Consider the following 19203-nt stretch of genomic DNA (forward strand, 5'->3'; position numbering starts at 1 on the left):
GTCGCTTTAACGCAGAACCATAATTCAGGCTTAAGTAATTTGGTTATGCAAGCGTTTTTGAGGCACTTAATGCAACCAAACACTTGCTTATTTTTATTGATGCATTTCCCCACACATGTCCCTTGTAAAAACAACCCATCTTCTTCTGGCTGTGATAATAAAACTGCGTCTCCTCGGAGTTTCTGTCCAAGGTGCTGAAAGCTGCTGCTCCGGGAGCAGGTCACGTGACTGCGGCTCTCGCTCGGAGGGAGCAGGTTTCCGTGCGTGTGCGTGTGCGTGTGCGTGTGCAGGCTCCGAGAGCGGACAGTTCAGTCCCGATGATGAGCTGGGAGGAAAGGACTGCTGTGAGTGCGGCTGCAGCGCGGACCATCTCCCCGAGCAACATGCACGCGTGATCCGCTCAGCATCATCTTCCTCACTTCGCTTTTCCTTTTCTCCTTTTTCTCTCCGCTTGCAAAAACGTTACTGTGGCAAGTGCAAGTGATGGGCACTCCGGAGTGGGCTGCTGCTGCCCACAAAGTGTGACTGCCTGCCTGGTTTTTTTTTGGAGGGGTGCTTATTATTATTAAAGAACATGTAAGAAACCCGCACGTTCGGATTCACAGGCAACATGCAGAAAGGGATGAGACTCAATGACGGCCACATCACCTATCTGGCTCTTTTGGCGAAGAAGGATGGGACGAGGCGAGGGGGCTTGAGTAAGAAAAGCTCAGACAACACAAAATGGCATTCAAAGTGGTTCGCTTTGTTGCAGAATATGCTGTTTTATTTCGAAAACGACTCCAGCTCCCGGCCGTCTGGACTGTACCTGTTGGAGGGATGTATGTGTGACAGGGCGCCGTCCCCCAAACCGCCTCCGTCAGCGAAGGAATGCTTAGAGAAACAGGTAAGAGCTGAGCAGCTGCTCCCATTGGCTGGCGCTGCGGAGGTATTCTTCCTCCCCGAGGGGGCTCGTTAGTGACCATTTATTCAAACTTCCCTTTAAGTTGCAATTATGAATTTCACTTACATTATAATTGTTTTTTTTTATGGTTTTTATTCAAGCGAATAATCAATTTCCCAGGGATGCTTTTGCAGTTTGAGTTGACTTGACGTTCAGGTCTGCGTCATGTCGTCATCCCAACTGACCAATTGTCTCGATTTTGCACTAAAATAGCCTCAAACTCTGCATCAAAAGGTAATTAAATCAACCCACAACAGGCAAACATTAACAAAATGGTTAACTTTGAAAGCAATCATGCAAACCTCTCACCAAACTTTGCAAGCTTTTATCCCCATAATAATCTGAATTTCACATTTGTATGAGTGTTTCTAGATCTGGAATGCAGCAAATGTGAGGGATAAACTTCCCTTTAAGTTGCAATTATGAATTTCACTTACATCATAATTGTTTTTTTTTTATGGGTTTCTATTCAAGCGAATAATCAATTTCCCAGAGATGCTTTTGCAGTTTTAGTTGACTTGACGTTCAGGTCTGCGTCATGTCGTCATCCCAACTGACCAATTGTCTCGATTTTGCACTAAAATAGCCTCAAACTCTGCATCAAAAGGTAATTAAATTAAATCAACCCACAACAGGCAAACATTAACAAATGGTTAACTTTGAAAGCAATCATGCAAACCTCTCACCTAACTTTGCAAGCTTTTATCCCCATAATAATCTGAATTTCACATTTGTATGAGTGTTTCTAGACCTGGAATGCAGCAAATGTGAGGAATAAACTTAAACTGCATCCCAACTTTACAGGTTGCCATCTTGCGGAGGAGAGCTGCCCCTTACTTGGCGTTTTGACGTATTGATTTAATTCCTTGTCTTGATATTAATAGCACCCTTCCTTGGCAACTGTGTCTCCCCGGTTTATAGCGGTGGTTTATTAGACAGCTCCCTCATTATCACGGGCTGTTAACGACGGCTATGATAAGCAATCAAACCATGTTCCAGGCATGCCTTTGTTTTCTCACCCCATCCCCAATACACATCTGACATGCACTGGCATTAAATGAGGTGGATTCACACGTGCCGGGGCTGAGCAGGTTCTACTTGTGTTAAATCCGTGCACACACTCAGACATAATCTCGGTAAAAGCACAGCCGAGTCCAGTGGAACCAGTCAGGCTGGTGGAGGAACTCATCACCGCTGATTTCAGAGACAGAGAAGCGGTCAAGCTGCTTGAGCTATGACTGCAGTCACCTTCTGAAATGTGCTCTGCCAGCTGCAGTCTCTTCTGCTTTCCACACAGCAGAGCGGATAAAGACCTCCAGACAAGGGAAATTTTGTCTGCAGATGAAGGCAGATTGCTAGTGTGGGGCTTTTTTCGTTTGTTTGTTTCTTATTTTATTTTACACTGCAGCAAAATGTTGCAGACATGTTTTTATGTTGCAATTTAACCCCCCAAAAACCCTTTTAGGAGCTCCTGGTAGCATGCAACAACTCCAGTGCAACAGTATAGATCAGTGCACTCACATAGTGCAAAAAGTGACACAAGTTTGATGAAACCTGTTTGTGAAGTGCAGAGGTCAAAGATGGGAGCTGTTTTGGTACATTTTATGGAAAAAAAGGAAACTCCTTTTATGAAAGTTGAACATTTTTACACATGCATCAATCTAACATTTTGACTGGTTGAACCCTAGACTTTGGCAGGTGTCATGTAAACTTTATCTTTAGAGTTTGATTAAGATACTATACCTTTGATATTCTTGCTCTTTTTTAAACTTAAATGATCATTTTTGACTGTCAAGAATAATAACTGTAAGACGGGAGAGTCAGACATTATTTGACTGTCTCAGTGTCTCCTTCACTTTGGGTTACTTCATGTTTGTGTTTCTGTCTGTGTTGCCGTCACACGCTCTCAAGCAGACAGGGCTGTCACTACACAAGTGTGCCAACTAGAAAGCCTTATCTTTTACTGCCTTAGCTGTGATCCTGGGTTTTGGGTTTTATAGATCTTTCCTTCTGAAAAACAAAAGCGCTGGTTGTTTGTTTTTAAATGTTCCTTTTGAACAAACTGTGTTGATCCATGAGATACATATTGGGTGACATCTATGATGACAACTGCTCATGCTGCCTGCTCCAATACATTTATTTCAACAGTGAATTAAATGAAGCTGAAAGCTTTCAATTAGTATGACACGGTCTTGTGTTCAGCACATAACCCTTAACACGCATTAACAGTTTCTTACATGTTCCCCTTTATTTCGCATTTGGACAGTGTGCAACGAGTCGTGCTGGTCTGTATCCACATCTGTACATGTTGTGCAACTCATCTGATCTGGCTTGTACGCCTTGAAGTCTATATTTGCCTCTCGGTGTTGTCCTGCACACACCAGTGTCGCTCTTTAAAGCTGAGCTGCTGCACAGTAAAGGTGAAATGAGGACACAAAGATGAATCGATGCTTCACGTGAGTTTTGGCATACAGATACTTTTTTTTTTTTACTTTTCTCCCCTCTGGAAGTAAGCAGAGAAAAAAGACTGCAGTCAACGAGCAGACTGCAGAGGTCATCCGAGGCAACGCTACTGTATTCTCCTCACATTAAACCCATTACACACGCAGACTAAAGCTCGGGTCTGAGTGTTTGTTGTGCCGTGTTTCTCCACGTTCTGCACATCAGCAAGTGTGCGTGTCAGAGCTGCGGGAGCGCTGGCCGGGAGGGTGCTGGATCTTATCTGTGCTTGACAGGGAGAGGGACAATGCGGGGAATAGATGCCAAGCCGACTGCCACCTTGTTGGGCCACAGCGCTTTTTATAGACCTCAGTTCTCAAAAAGGCAAAAGATCCCCCCCCTCCGTCTGTCTCTCCATTCTCCTTGTATTCGTTGGAGTGTTCTACTTTTTTAAATGTTCTTATTCCCCATTTAGAAGGCGAGCTACGTTTAAGCCCACAGTTACTATGGCAACCCCTATTTGCATCTGAAAAAGTGCATTTGAAGGGGCCAACAAAATGTGAAACAATATGCCTCGGCATTGTGTTTCATTTAGCAAGTACAGACTATATGGGCTCATGAAAATGGGAAGTGGGTCAACATGGTTGGCTTTGGGAAAGGTTCTGTGTGTTTTCCTTTTTCCTTTTTCAAAGTTATCTCGTCTCATTTGGGGCTACAAAAATAGATGCTCAACATTTTTCCATAAGTCTCCACATGTGGTTACTGTATTTAAGTCGAGCTTACAAAGTAAATCTTTTTAGTGATTGTGACCACAGTTAAGTCATTTCGACAGTTTTCAGTAAAACCAAACAGACTTCACTGTTATATATGTTACAGACAGACAAAAGGCTAATGAAAGGGGATCTCTGTGTGACAGTAATTGGATGATACACCTTTGTCATCACATGCCATAATTCTTCTTGATTCCCGATTAAATCCAGTTTCTGTTTTAAGATTTAAATGTTGTCTCACTTAACAACAGCTACTGTATCTGTAGCAAGAAAAATGTAGTGACGTTGGGTTAAATATAGCATCCTAAAAGGCTTGACACGCCAGCTCACAGGATGCGGGAGATGGGGAGCACATTATTGACAAAGGCCTGTTCATCTGCTCATCAGGAAATATGGAACATTACTCCCCTTCACAAATGATTTGCTTCTGGCATTTGGGTAAGATTGAAAAAAAAACAAAACAGAAAAAATACAAATCCAATATTTATTGGATTTGTGGAGATCTATTTACAAAGCATCAGTGTTACAGGACTGTCTCAGAAAATTAGAATATTGTGATAAAGTTCTTTATTTTCTGTAATGCATTTAAAAAAAAATGTCATACATTCTGGATTCATTACAAATCAACTGAAATATTGCAAGCCTTTTATTATTTTAATATTGCTGATCATGGCTTACAGTTTAAGATTAAGATTCCCAGAATATTCTAATTTTTTGAGATAGGATATTTGAGTTTTCTTAAGCTGTAAGCCATGATCAGCAATATTAAAATAATAAAAGGCTTGCAATATTTCAGTTGATTTGTAATGAATCCAGAATGTATGACATTTTTGTTTTTTTTAATTGCATTACAGAAAATAAACTGAAACTTTATCACAATATTCTAATTTTCTGAGACAGTCCTGTATATAATTTAACGTGTTTAAAGTACAGGTAGCCCATCTCTGCTCCAGTGGCCGCCACTTTGCTAATTTGAAGACTTTATCTCAGGAGGCTCATGTAACGGCCAAAACACGGCTCCATGTGTTTTGGCCGTTATTGCTGCGAGTGAACCCTCAAGCTGTGGTGTCACTGAATTTAGTAAACGGGAAAAACAAAAAAAGAGAGGACCCAGAAAGTTTTGGTCACAGTAATGATGCCATATCACTACAGAGTAAAGAAAAATGAAACAAAACATTTCACAACTTCTGCTAGGTTACAGATGAAATACACAGAGACTTTATTATGGATCTCTGACGACATTTCCCTCAAGATCCTTCACCTCATGCTCATGTGTGCAGGTGCAAGTTCGGACGTTCTTGAACTCTACATCTTTCATCTTGAAATGGTTTGAAATGGTTTGGTCTCGATGATCTTATCATTGTCTGAGCGAATGGTCAGCTAGTTTTCTGTGCTTTTGTTTTCCAGTATTACTTTACTGTCACTTTCAATCATGACAACCAGAAGGCTCTGGAGCTGCGCACAGAAGACGTGAAGGACTGCGATGAGTGGGTGGCCGCCATCACGCAGGCCAGGTACGTCACACATGACCCGTCTATGGGGCGCCCCGCTTGAAAGTGGCTCACGCTGAAAAAAACACATTTAGCTTCAAATAATGTTTAAAAAACTCACTTTTTGACACATTTACAATGATATTTATCAACTTAGAAATATTCTAAATAGTTCAGACTAAATGTTAGATGTTACAGCTAATTGTTCCATGTTAAATCTAAATACTAAATCCAGATAAAAGATATCAGAAAGTCAAAGTACTCATTAGTTTTTTGTTTTTTGTTATTTCATCTAGTTATTGCCACAATAATGTACATCCATATGTTAATTTCTCCTGATTGTTGGTGCTCTCAACTGTTTTTTTGATTTGGTAAACAAAGTTTGACCCTTTTATTTTGGTACTTTCAGTTACTGGCCGTGTGAATTTGCATATTAGCTCAATATTTACCGTCATCCAAAACATTTAAATTTAACATTTAGTTGTAACATTTGATATTCAGCTTTAACTATTTAATATATTTCTAAGTTACATATTGCTGTAAATGTGAAAAAGGGGACTTTAAAATATTAAAACCACCTTTTAAAACATTATTTGAAGCTAAATGTTAACTTATGTTGCTGTTATTTGCTGCGTGATCTCTTGTCCGTAGTCTTGTGCAAACACACTTGGGCGTGTGCACGGGCGTGTTTCTCTAGTATCGTATACATCATTGAATTCAGTCAGTGAAATTATACATTCAAAGTTTCATCAAAACAGTCAGTTGGGACACGGCAAAGTGATTTTGGCAGATTTGAACTGAAAATGTTTCAAAATCACAGCTGAACGTAAAAGCGTTATCAAAGCAAGTGAGCAGTGATTTCTGGGTGAAATCTGACTGATGTTCAGCCTGATTGCCTAAGTGCACTTTACTAGTTAAGATATTGACATATTGACATGTCAATGTCACAACACATCAATATATTGGACTATAGTGACTCTTTGTTCTGTTGCAGGTTGGAGTAGGAACACTATTCAAAGTATGTAGGATGTGTGCGGCCAGCTAAATATATATATATATATATATATATATATATATATATATATATATATATATATATATATATATATATATATATATATATACATATATATAAAATATATTATATATATATATATAAAAGGCCTCTGGACTCAAAATAAGAGCAGCTGCTGACATTAACATAACAAGACAGGACATTTCAGAAAACGAGGTTCAACAAATTCTGAGTGAAAGTTCAGAGTTGACAAATCTTGAGATGAGAAACTCAGTTTCTTTTTTCAAACCAGTGGTTTATAGCTCGTTCAGCTCTGAGTATGCTGACTCTGAGTTAAAGGAGCTTGAGGCCGGATTGTGGCAGGATTTATGAAAAAAATCTGTATACATTTTAAGTTTTCTAGTAATAATGTCAGATGAAGCGTTCCAAACCCAAAAGAATTATTCCTCTAGTGTATCTCTCCTTTGCCTTGAACAGGCTGTGTGCTGCAAAATGCGCTGCAATTCCGGGCCGGATTTTCCCGCGCTGTCCTGCGGATGTGACGTCACATGACGCTGCATGCGCGTTCTCCCCGTTCTCCCGTGCCGGCTTCACTGTTGGCTGCAGTACCCCCAACGGCCGTCGTGGTGAAGGGTGGCGCTAGAGAGTCTCATTTCTTAAAAGGAGCCTCATGCTCCTTTAAGTTGTGGACCTCAGTAGATCTCAGATACCATGATTCACCATGCCAATGTCAACTGAATGGAAGAGATCCTCCTTTTTCATTAGAATGAGAACTTGTATTGAAAGATAAAGTAATATAAACACAATTCAGACAGGAACCACAGGCGGAGGAGGCTCATGGTTGTCTCTCAATTCAAAAATATTTTGACCTCGCAAACATCATTCAAGGAGCTTTGCTGGGAACACGGATATCAACAATGCATCCAGTAACACTGGAATATCTTAACAGGAAATTATTGGTGGGAACAGGAAGCTAATAAACAAATGACTGTAAGTCATCAATGATATCAATTTTCACATCATGAATGCTACCTGAAATCCTAGGAGGTTCTTCTTTGATGGCTCTTACAGGTTTACAGGCACTTACAGTATTGTGTATGAAGTAAGGGAAAAAGATATTTGGGATGCATGAGTAGATGAGATAATGTAGGCTACACAGGTTATGTAACTGTACAGAAAAACAGCAATGCTCTAACAAAAATCATCAGGGTAGGTAGACTATACCAGACTATATCCGGATCTTCAGTACACCTTCCCAACACAAATGAAGCTTTATTCTAACCAATGCAGGCTCTTCATCGATAAAAGGACATTTCATTATTCAGATTTCTCCAGAATATGCATTATAAGATCATTGCATGATGAAGTTAAACCCATTTTAGGCTGTACGAAGTGGAGGATGGAACAGAACATGCTATCGACCACGTTATGTTTGCAGAGTAAGTTACCATGGTAACAGACTCCAGTTTCTGAAACATGCTGGACTCATCCATCATTCTTGGGTTTAAGTTACCTGAGTGTCTGAAATAGGGATGCCTGGGTTTCCCTAATTCGAGGTTCAACATACTCAGAGTTCGCTTTCTGATACAAGCCCCATGTTTGCATGCACTTTAGTGGCACATCGTGATGTGTAAAGATGTGGCCAGACCTTTCCAGTATGAGAGGATGTTGCACTTTAATGCAAAACCAGAAAAGGGCAAAGAGAAGAATTAATTTCTCATTTGATTATTGTTTGAATCCTGGCTGACCATTGTTGATATTCTTCAAAAAAAAACATCAACAACATAAAAAACAGCAGTTTTTAATTGATATACAGGACTGTCTCAGAAAATTAGAATATTGTGATAAAGTTCTTTATTTTCTGTAATGCAATTAAAAAAACAAAAATGTCATACATTCTGGATTCTTTACAAATCAACTGAAATATTGCAAGCCTTTTATTATTTTAATATTGATGATTATGGCTTACAGTTTAAGATTAAGATTCCCAGAATATTCAATTTTTTTTAGATAGGATATTTGAGTTGTCTTAAACTGTAAGCCATGATCAGCAATATTAAAATAATAAAAGGCTTGCAATATTTCAGTTGATTTGTAATGAATCCAGAATGTATGATATTTTTGCATTACAGAAAATAAAGGACTTTATCACAATATTCTAATTTTCTGAGACAGTCCTGTATATAAACTTGTGTTTGATAGATTATTTCTTTGTTATAACAATATTTCTGGGCAGTGAATCTTATACCATTGGAAACCCTGTTTACTTTCCTTTTAAAAGATGCAACATTTGTAAGGAACATGCATTTGTGGAATGAGCAGCAGAACTGAGTTTGTGGGTTGTGCCCATGAAAAAATTGCCCAATCTTCTTTGCCAATGCCAAACAACTTTGACTCTTTGGTGTTTGGTGGATTGAAAAAAACAACATATTGGCAATCTATCCATTTAACAAACAGGAGCGTCAGTAGCATGTGGAAGAACCTGACACAGCCCCGACAGCCTGGCGCCTCCCCCTCATGCTGCTCACCAGCCTGGTCTCACACTGCTGTGGGACGCCGTCCCATTCCTCAACCGGCATTTGTCCCAAGTCAGCCAACGTGGTTGTGTTGATCACTCTGGCATGAACAGCACGCCCGAGCTGATCCCGCTAGTGTTCAGTGGGGCTGAGGTCAGGACTGCTGGCAGGCCACTCCATCCTCTCCACTCCCAAATTCTGCAGGTAATCTCTGATAAACCACGCTCTACGGGGGCGAAAGTTGACATCATGGAGGATAGAGTTCGGTCTCAGACTGTGGAAATTGCCACTGGTTGCAGAATCCCGTCTTGACATCTCTGCACTGAGGTTGACTCCAATGATGGCAAGCCTGATTTTCCCAGTGAGGGAGATGCCGCCCCACACCGTCTCACTGCTTCCACCAAAAGATGTTACTCTCCGTGCAGCAATTGGCACATTTTATGTTACTTTGACTCTATGATCCAACCACCATAGGCAGAATCTGGGCTCATTACTGAACATAATGTTCCTCCACATGTTCAGGTTCCAGTATTATATATATATATATATATATATATATATATATATATATACAGGACTGTCCCAGAAAATTAGAATATCGTGATAAAGTTCTTTCTTTTCTGTAATGCAATTAAAAAAACAAAAAAATGTCATACATTCTGGATTCATTACAAATCAACTGGAATATTGCAAGCCTTTTATTATTTAAATATTGCTGATTATGGCTTACAGTTTAAGATTAAGATTCCCAGAATATTCAAATTTTTTGAGATAGGATATTTGAGTTTTCTTAAGCTTTGTTTTTGTAATTGCATTACAGAAAATCACAATATTCTAATTTTCTGAGACAGTCCAGTCCTGTATGTATATATATATATATATATATATATATATATATATATATATATATATATATATATATATATATATATATATATATATATATATATATATATATATATATATATATATATATATAAAATCACAATATTCTAATTTTCTGAGACAGTCCAGTCCTGTATATATATATATATATATATATATATATAGATATATATATATATATATATATATATACATATATATATATATATATATATATATATATATATATATATATATATATATATATATATATATATATATATATATATATATATATATATATATATATATATATATATATATATACATATATTAGAGAGGCCCCTAATAAAAATCTTCTAAAATCATAAAATGTAGTGCTTATTTTGGATATCAATAGATAAGTATAATCACAGAAATAGCCCTTTGAGATATGAGCACAAAAGAGTGTCATGAAAGCAAAGCAACACTGTTGCTCTAAATGACAGCAGAGTGATTTTTATTTAGCAAAAGGGCCAATTGATTGGACTCACTCAGGATAAAATTGATTGGTGCCCAGTCAACACCGTAGCACTTACTGTACAGGGACAAGCTGGCCTGTAACACTTTATTGACCGGTGAGGCAGCAGAGAACAGAATTTACTTACTACAAGTAAATTCTTACTAAATTCTTACTAAATATTTACCCATTTAGGGAGTTTTCTTTTGACATTACAAGTCTTGTTTTTTTTTCACAATCTTATGCAATTGAAGCCCCTCATGAACATTTTGTACAAAATGTCTATAACTCCTCACAAGCCATGCACATAAGAGTTGAAGTGTGTAATATACAGCATTTTTGCTCATGCAGAAGCAGCTTTTACACATGCCTGCTTGGAAAGACCTGGTTGCATAACACGAATACACTGGTTTGGACGTAAGGTCTGTGGTTCAAATACATGATGACCGCAGGTCTGCCTTTCTTCTGATAAACACACAGAGAGCACATGAAACATGCATTAATGAGGTCCTTATAACGTCTGTGCGTGTTGTCTGTGTAGTTACAGGAACCTGGCTACAGAGCATGAGACCCTAATGCAGAAGTATCTTCATCTGCTCCAAATAGTGGAGACGGAGAAAACGGTTGCCAAGCAACTTCGACAACAGATAGAGGATGGGGAAATCGAAATAGAGCGACTAAAATCAGAGGTAACTCGCCTCGTGATGTGATGCTAGTAATGCCTTTGTAAGTGTGGATGTGGGTTTTGTCTTACTGATGTGCGGTGGAGTGGGGGATAGAAAATGATGGACCTAAAAGTAGCGAGACAGAGAGGACACAAAAAGCAGTCACAGGACAAAGGTCACGACCCAGTTTCCAAACCACAACGTCGTGAGTTCATGGCGTGTGTGTCGTAGCTTGCAGTGCTCTCCAGAGATTTTTATAATACTATTCACTGTTTTGTATCTTCATTATTCAGTCTAAACTAGATCAAAAGCATCTCTCTTTAGTGTGCTAATGGACGCTTCAATTGAATTCAGTGTTTTCAATATGCATGAGTCAGCTCATATTGTACATGATAGTGCAGTGTGCACAACAAAATGATGATGTACTTTCTCCCTTTTCACAGCTAAAGTATGTACTTGTAATGAACTCTGTTCAACGTCAGTCTTTTATCAAGAGTTTTCTTATACACACTTTGTCTTCAGTGGGTCTGAATTAAACAGACTTCAACAAAAATAGGAGACAGTAATGGACATTTTATCTTGGCTGGTTCAGTTTCTGCTTCTATGGGTTCTTTGAAGGTAGCTAATGGACGAAAACAAAGTTGATCAAAAGGTAATTTACGCCACTGAATAAAACATTAATGGCTACAATAAAAGGTAACGCTGGTGTGAGAGAATATGAAAGCACCCAAATCACATCGCAAATAGGACTTTTTTGGGCCTGTTTGGTAGTCCTAGACGCTGTGCATTTCCGGACCTGTTGTTCCTTAAGAATAGTGCAAAGATTACTTGTTGTAATTGAGATTTTTTTCCATTTTATTCTAAGAACAGGCTCAGCGTATCTAATTTCAGCTTTGAATATGTAAAATTGTTTAAAAAATACAACAAGAGACTGAGAAAGCTGTGCAATGTTACAAAGGGAACAAGACAAAAAAGTTAAATATTTGGCTCATGAAGGGAGAAAAAATAAGATTAAAAATGCCTTGAACTACTGAGTGCCAAAAGTTATGTTTAAAACAAAAATATTAAAATTGTCCTCTTTGTCAAATGCGGAACAAAAGCAGGTCTTCATCAAAATAGCCATATACTTAATTAAAATAGGTGATCAGTCAAACAAATTACTATATAACTTTATAACTGAATGTTGTTTTTGATTTTATTGTCTATTAAATGCAAGGAAATTGCATCCAGTTTTTATTTAGCAATTTCTATGTTCCCTGAATCACCTGTAAAGATGGATCCAGTGGGATGTATTCATTGTAGTTCTGTGCTGGTCACCCTGAATTTCAGATCTCTGGCCTGCTGAAAGACAACGAGAAGATCCAGTCAAATCCAGAGGTGCCGCCCAGCGACGATGACACAGAGATCAAGAAGATCAAGAAGGTGAGACGATGCCCCACTGCTGCTGGAGAGATTTAAAAGGACAGAGCCCAATTCACAGGTTTAAATCAGAAAAAAGTAAGAATGCAAAAGCAAAGAAGGTGTAGAGGAGGGGAAAGCATCAGAAGGGACAGGGACAAGGCAGCTGCATCAGCTCTGATCATCTGCAGGTTTCATTCTTTATTTTCTCCTATTTGGGTAAATTCGCTCTTGCATTCATAGTAGGTAGCTCTATTTTCTATCATCTTTTGTCTGATGCTGAAAGGTTAGTCTTAACCTAGATTTAGTTGGAAATATTTGTCAAATCAGTTACTAGCTCCAGAGACCGTGTTTTGGTTGCATTCAGTACTTAAACCTCGCTGTTTTGAGTCAGTCTGAACATTTCACAGCAGCTGTTCCCAGACTGAAATGAAACGCAAACATATGTTAGCAACTGAATGAAAAAAACACTGTATTTAGGACAGAAAATAGGCATATATTTGTCTTGAAAGCTTGTGAAGACCACAACAGTCTCAGTGAGAATTTGACCTTTGACTCCGACTTTGTCAGGTCAACAGAAATGTGACCTCAGATAAACGTGAGCAGACACATTCATGTCCACATCTTCCTTTTAGAGCACGCTCACATCACAGCACTGCATGTGTCAGAACGACGTTCAAAGCTTGTTTCACTGCCCCCAACTGGACACAAAATCAATACAAACACTAATATTGTTACCCTCTAAACCAGGCTAATTTTAGCTTAACTCTATTGGGGGAGTTTTGCAGCAGAAAAAAAAAATCTGTAAGAATAAAATATAAGCAAATTATATTTTTGTTCCAAAAGTGTCAGCTAACTATTGGCTGGCTCTACACCTAGAGAAATACACTACTTTTAGTCATCCAAACTACTTCAAATTTAGCAAATCTTCATGGCTTGGCTTAAAAAGATTCTTGCTGACTGTCTGCCGACCACCTGGATACAGCAGCTATTGAGGAAACCCGCAAATGAAATAGCAGGTAAACAAAACTGACCATTTATGTTCATCTGCCTAATGAGCATACCGGTACATTTATCTTTTGTTTATATTTAACCATACTGCATAAAACCGAGCTAGTTCACAAGCGATGAGCCGCTCAACGACAAAAAAAACAACAAAAATACCAACATGCTTACAGAGGTGGGTAGAGTAGCCAATAATTGTACTCAAGTAAAAGTACTGTTACTTCAGAATAATATGACTCAAGTAGAAGTAAAAAGTATCCAAATAATTACTTGAGTAAAAGTAAAAAAGAACTTGGTGAAAAAACTACTCACTACTTCAAACAGACAAAAGTACAAAATAATCATTTTCAGGCAAATTAAATCAATAAAATAATAAAATAAATTAAAATGTATAAAAAATAAAATACAGCTTAAATTAAAATAAGCTTTAAGTACTTTAATAAATAATAAAATAAATAAAATAACAGAATAAAAAAAAAATTAAGCACAAGTAGCACAAAATTTCAAGCCTTTGTACTTTTCTTTTTTAACCAGTCAGAAGTAGAACAAACATTAACTCAGAAACTCTGTGTGTGTGTTTGAGTCTGTGTAAATGTGACAAAACATGCAAAAAAAAACATTTTTCCCAAAGAATCACTCAGTGATGTCATGAGATTGACGCGTACGTGGATAAAAGGGATAAAAGAAAAGTAACAGCTCTACGTAGCCTAATGTAGCGGAGTAAGAGGAACAGTTTCTTCTTCACAAATCTACTCAAGTAAAAGTAAAAAGTATAGTGATTCAAAGCTACTCCTAAAAGTACAACATTTTCCAAAACTTACTCAAGTAAATGTAACGGAGTAAATGTAACTCGTTACTACCCACCTCTGTATGCTTAGTCATATATGACTTTGATAACCTCTTTAAATCCTTTTGTTTTAAAATCACACAATAATAATGATATTATTATATTGTCCTTCTAAAATCAGTTAACTCCAATAAATAACAGAAGAAATTATCCCTAATAACCGCTGCGTGTGCACAAACGTACCTCTTATTCACTAAACGTCGTCATCACAGGTCCAGAGTTTCCTCCGGGGTTGGATTTGCCGCAGGAAGTGGAAAACCATCATCCAGGACTACATTCGTTCCCCTCACGCTGAAAGCATGAGGAAGAGGAACCAGGTGGTGTTCAGCATGCTGGAGGCCGAGGCCGAGTACGTCCAGCAACTCCACATCTTGGTCAACAACTTCCTGCGGCCCCTTCGCATGGCAGCCAGCTCCAAGAAACCCCCCATCACCCACGACGACGTCAGCAGCATCTTCCTGAACAGGTTTCTGGGGGTCTGACCGGCCGCAAAACGCTTGTGAACAGCAGGAAGGGGAACAGAAGCGTATGACTAACATTGTGCTTATTTATTTTATCAGCGAGACCATCATGTTCCTGCACCAGATCTTCTACCAGGGCCTGAAGGCCAGAATAGCCAGCTGGCCAACACTAGTGCTGGGTAAGAGACGAGCACCGGCAGCCACCCACACACTTTCAAGAGCGGTCTTCGTTTCAGATTTGTTAAAGGGTTTGCTGAACTCTTCTGTGAAACACAAAATCTTTCTCTATCTGTGAAGCTTGTCTGATTTTTTAAGTAAATGTCTGGTGATTTCACAGTGATCAGGATCAGTGAGGATATTATCTGAACATGCCTCCCTTTACATTTACTGCCCGAGTTTGTGAGTAATTTGAAACCAAACACGTGTGAGATGTTCTCTTTGTTATTGTCAGAGGTGTCAAAAGTATTCACATTCATTACTCAGGTAGAAGTATAGATACTAGAGTTTAAAAATACTCCTGAAGAAGTTGAAGTATCAACTCAAGTTTTTTACTCAAGTAAATGTATAAAAGTACTGGTTTCAAAACTACTTAAGGTATAAAAGTAAAAGTAATGTAATGGGGAAAAAAGCCATTAAGGACAAAAGCCATTGAAAATGAATGCATCTTAGTATAATGCAAATATATTAAAGAACCATATATGCAGGGCCGCCGCAAGGGGTGTGCGAACCGTGCGACCGCACTGGGCCTCGCGCCCCAAGGGGCCTCGCGCTAGGGGCCGTTTTTGGAAAAAAAAAAAAAATAAATAAAAAATTTGTCCCTTTTTTTCCCTTTCACGTTTCCCAGTCACGTTCCATTACAGACCTAAATGTGTACTAGTCTGTGCATATCAATAAATATATGTGCAATGATGCGCGTGTCTGTTGTTCAGTACAACTGCGTCAGACCAAGCGCATTGACACAAGGTGCTCTGATCCAGACGGGTGGAATGTGGAACAAACTGTCACACAATGTGGAGAAAACGAGACAGATTCAGGAAATTTCCATCAGGGGAAGAAAAAAGAAAAAAAAAGAAAGAAAATGGAAGAGTTTAATGCCTCTCTGAAAGGCTCGTTTGATAAATTTGTTAGAAAAATCACCGATCTGACCAGGTCTCAGGCAGCCGTGGGGCCCCGCGTTGAGGCAAGTCAAATGACGATGAGGCAGGGGAAGGTATCCAGTATTTTGCTAATTGGAGAGTTAAAATTGCGCATATAGACACCTGATCCGAGCCGAAAAACCCAAAAAATTTTAGCGCCCCCCCCCCAACCATTTCGCACAGGGCCTCACAAATCTCCCAGACGGCTCTGCATATATGTGTACTATTGAGAACTAACATGTGTTTCAGAGAGCAGGAGATATGATGACTAGTTGCCTATAAGTATTGTAATGGAATGCAAAAAGTCAAACTTCAGAGGCTTGTTATCATTTATCCTAACCTTTATTGGAATGTACATCCAAGTTTAGTTGCAGGAATCTGAGGGAACGGATGTAAGAACAAAACTGGACAAGAACATCTGAAACAACCACAACCAAATTCACTCTATCCGGATGGAGCAATTTAACTGGATAGTTTTTTTTAAAGGCCGAAATGAAATAGAGTAACGAGGCTGTTTTTAAAATGTAAGGAGTAAAAAGTACAGATAATTGCGTGAAAATGTAAGGAGCAAAAGTAAAAAGTTGTCTGAAAAATAATTACTCCAGTGATGTATAGATAACCAAAATTTCTACTTAAGTAATCTAACAAAGTATTTGTACTTTGTTACTTGACACCTCTGGTTATTGTCTCTCTTTTCAGCGGACTTGTTTGACATCTTGCTGCCCATGCTGAATATCTACCAGGAGTTTGTGAGGAACCACCAGTACAGCCTGCAGATCCTGGCCCACTGCAAACAGAACCGGGACTTTGACAAGCTGCTGAAGCAGTACGAGGCCAAGCCCGACTGTGAGGAGCGGACCCTGGAGACCTTCCTCACCTACCCCATGTTTCAGGTGAGAGTCCGGGCTCGCAAAGTGGACGTCTACAACCCACTCACGAAAAAGTGAAAAAGTGAAAAAGTATCATGTGGATGTAAAGTACAGTAGGCGTCCTGCAGAGTGGAAATGTGAACCAGCTTACATCAGGTTGCTGGAGTTTTTAAACTCTCCAGGCATTAGAGCAATAAATAATTACAGAATGGTGAAGTATAATCAAATTAAATAATACATTAGCTATCCAAAAACAGTAACCAGCCTTTTGTTTACTTGTAGGAGAAAAACAGTGACTCATGATGACATTGAAAAGGCTGTAGGTGTGACTTTTACGATCTTCCTTTTCCACCTGCTGTCATAGTTCAACAAACTGATACTGCACTGTAGTAAAATATCCTTTATTTTTTCTTTTTAATGAGTGTGCCAAATTATTCCCAACCTCAGGTTGGGAATGCGGCAATACCGTCTTATAAAAAACCAAGATGCAGGACAAAATTGATGGAACGTTGTGTTTCTGTGAAAGGAATCAGTTTATGGAACAATCTGAATAAAGAAAACAAAGAATCCAAATCAAACATTACATTCAAAAGTACAATTAAAGCCTGTAACGTAAGTAAATATAATGAAATATGTTAGTTGAGTTTGATTGACATACCCATAGGCGGCGGTAATTTTATTTTATTTTAATTTTATTTTATTTTAGTTTTTTTATTCACTTAGATGTTGTTTTTTATTATTAGTATTTTGAATTTATGTTATTTGTGAAGTTATTTCTTGGAAAAAGGGGCGGATCAGATAAGATTCTTCTTCTTTCTGCTCCCTTTTCGTTCACAATTTAAGAACATTTGTATTTGTATTTGTATTTAATTATTTTATTTTTTTGAATGAAATAAAGAATAAAATGAAATAATATTTCAAAAATAAAGTGCAATAATCAAATTTGACGTTTTGGAGGACGGGCTCATTGAGAAGTATGTTTTCATGACCAAACTTTTCAACCAGTTTTAGGTATACACGTACAAAAAGATGACATGTTTCACAATTTCATGAGGCAAAAAAAGTTATACACTGACAACTGATTACGTTTCATGAATAGCAAGACAGTCTGCCCCAACAGAGATGCGATTAAATGTCTCTATTAAGCTGTTGGGGGCGATCCTGGTGTGATTTTGGTCAACACGTCCCATTAGAGGGACGAGATCAATACAAAGCACTTCTGATCTGGATTCTGATGGGAGACGTCTCTTTCATATTGCTGCAGCTCAAAGGGCGCAAAGAGTCCATGAATGGTTTGATGAGTGCAAAAATGATATAACCTGCATGTTTGGCTTCACATTTACCTGATTTCAGCCTAACTGAACACACAATACACTCTGGACTGGTGTGAAATAGTGCTCTCCAGCTCCAGCAGAGGTCCATATTTGTAGAAATAAAGGTGCACCAAAGCTGTTCTTATCCAGACGCGTCTGAAGAGACAAACATGCTTGATGTTTGTTTTCTTTGATCTCTTTCTTTTCTGTCAGATCCCTCGTTACATCCTGACGTTGCATGAGTTACTGGCTCACACTCCCCATGAGCATGTGGAGAGAAATAGTTTGGACTACGCCAAGTCGAAACTGGAGGAACTTTCCAGGTAGAGCTACTGGTGTACACTCGTACACAACTAACTCGTAAAGCTTGACTAGTCTTTTTGGAGAATTTCTTTTTTACGCGTCCTCTCAGTTGGGGTTAGTTTGTGAGGACTAGTCACACGGATGTTCTCGTTTCAGAATCATGCACGATGAGGTGAGTGAGACGGAGAACATCAGGAAGAACCTGGCCATCGAGCGCATGATCGTGGAGGGTTGTGAAGTTCTGCTGGACACCAGCCAGACATTCGTCAGACAAGGTGACAGGAGTTTGGTTTGTTTTTCAATTAAAGCACTAACTGTACACTGACCATCTAATAATCTTAACCCTTGTACTGTCTTTGGGTCAAAATGACCTAATTCTCCTGTCCTTCTTTCCTCCTGCTCTCTCCTTCCTTCTTCCCTTCCTTTTCTCCCTTCCTTCCTTCCTTCCTTCCTTCCTTCCTTCCTTCCTTCCTTCCTTCCTTCCTTCCTTCCTTCCTTCCTTCCTTCCTTCCTTCCTTCCTTCCTTCCTTCCTTCCTTCCTTCTTTTCCCCCTTCCTTCCTTCCTTCCTTCCTTCTTTCCTTCCTTCCTTCCTTCCTTCCTTCCTTCCTTCCTTCCTTCCTTCCTTCCTTCCTTCCTTCCTTCTTTTTTCCCTTCCTTCCTTCTTTTTTC

The 19203-nt window shown here is 38.8% G+C and overlaps 1 protein-coding gene across 1 annotated transcript in view; it reads left to right on the forward strand.

Moving 5' to 3' along the window:
* The first annotated feature begins 295 nt into the window (after positions 1 to 295).
* Positions 296 to 19203, forward strand: part of LOC133464527 (ras-specific guanine nucleotide-releasing factor 1-like) — a 42250-nt gene continuing 23342 nt past the window's right edge. The window contains exons 1-9 of the mRNA XM_061746562.1: positions 296 to 886; positions 5560 to 5666; positions 11078 to 11225; positions 12531 to 12623; positions 14664 to 14917; positions 15012 to 15091; positions 16748 to 16941; positions 18444 to 18553; positions 18690 to 18808. Coding sequence (XP_061602546.1) covers positions 611 to 886; positions 5560 to 5666; positions 11078 to 11225; positions 12531 to 12623; positions 14664 to 14917; positions 15012 to 15091; positions 16748 to 16941; positions 18444 to 18553; positions 18690 to 18808 — 1381 coding nt within the window. The 5' untranslated portion in view covers positions 296 to 610. The remainder of the gene's footprint in view (positions 887 to 5559; positions 5667 to 11077; positions 11226 to 12530; positions 12624 to 14663; positions 14918 to 15011; positions 15092 to 16747; positions 16942 to 18443; positions 18554 to 18689; positions 18809 to 19203) is intronic.

This window comes from Cololabis saira, chromosome 2 (assembly GCF_033807715.1).
Source record: "Cololabis saira isolate AMF1-May2022 chromosome 2, fColSai1.1, whole genome shotgun sequence".
In the NCBI taxonomy this organism is placed as follows: Eukaryota; Metazoa; Chordata; class Actinopteri; order Beloniformes; family Belonidae; genus Cololabis; species Cololabis saira.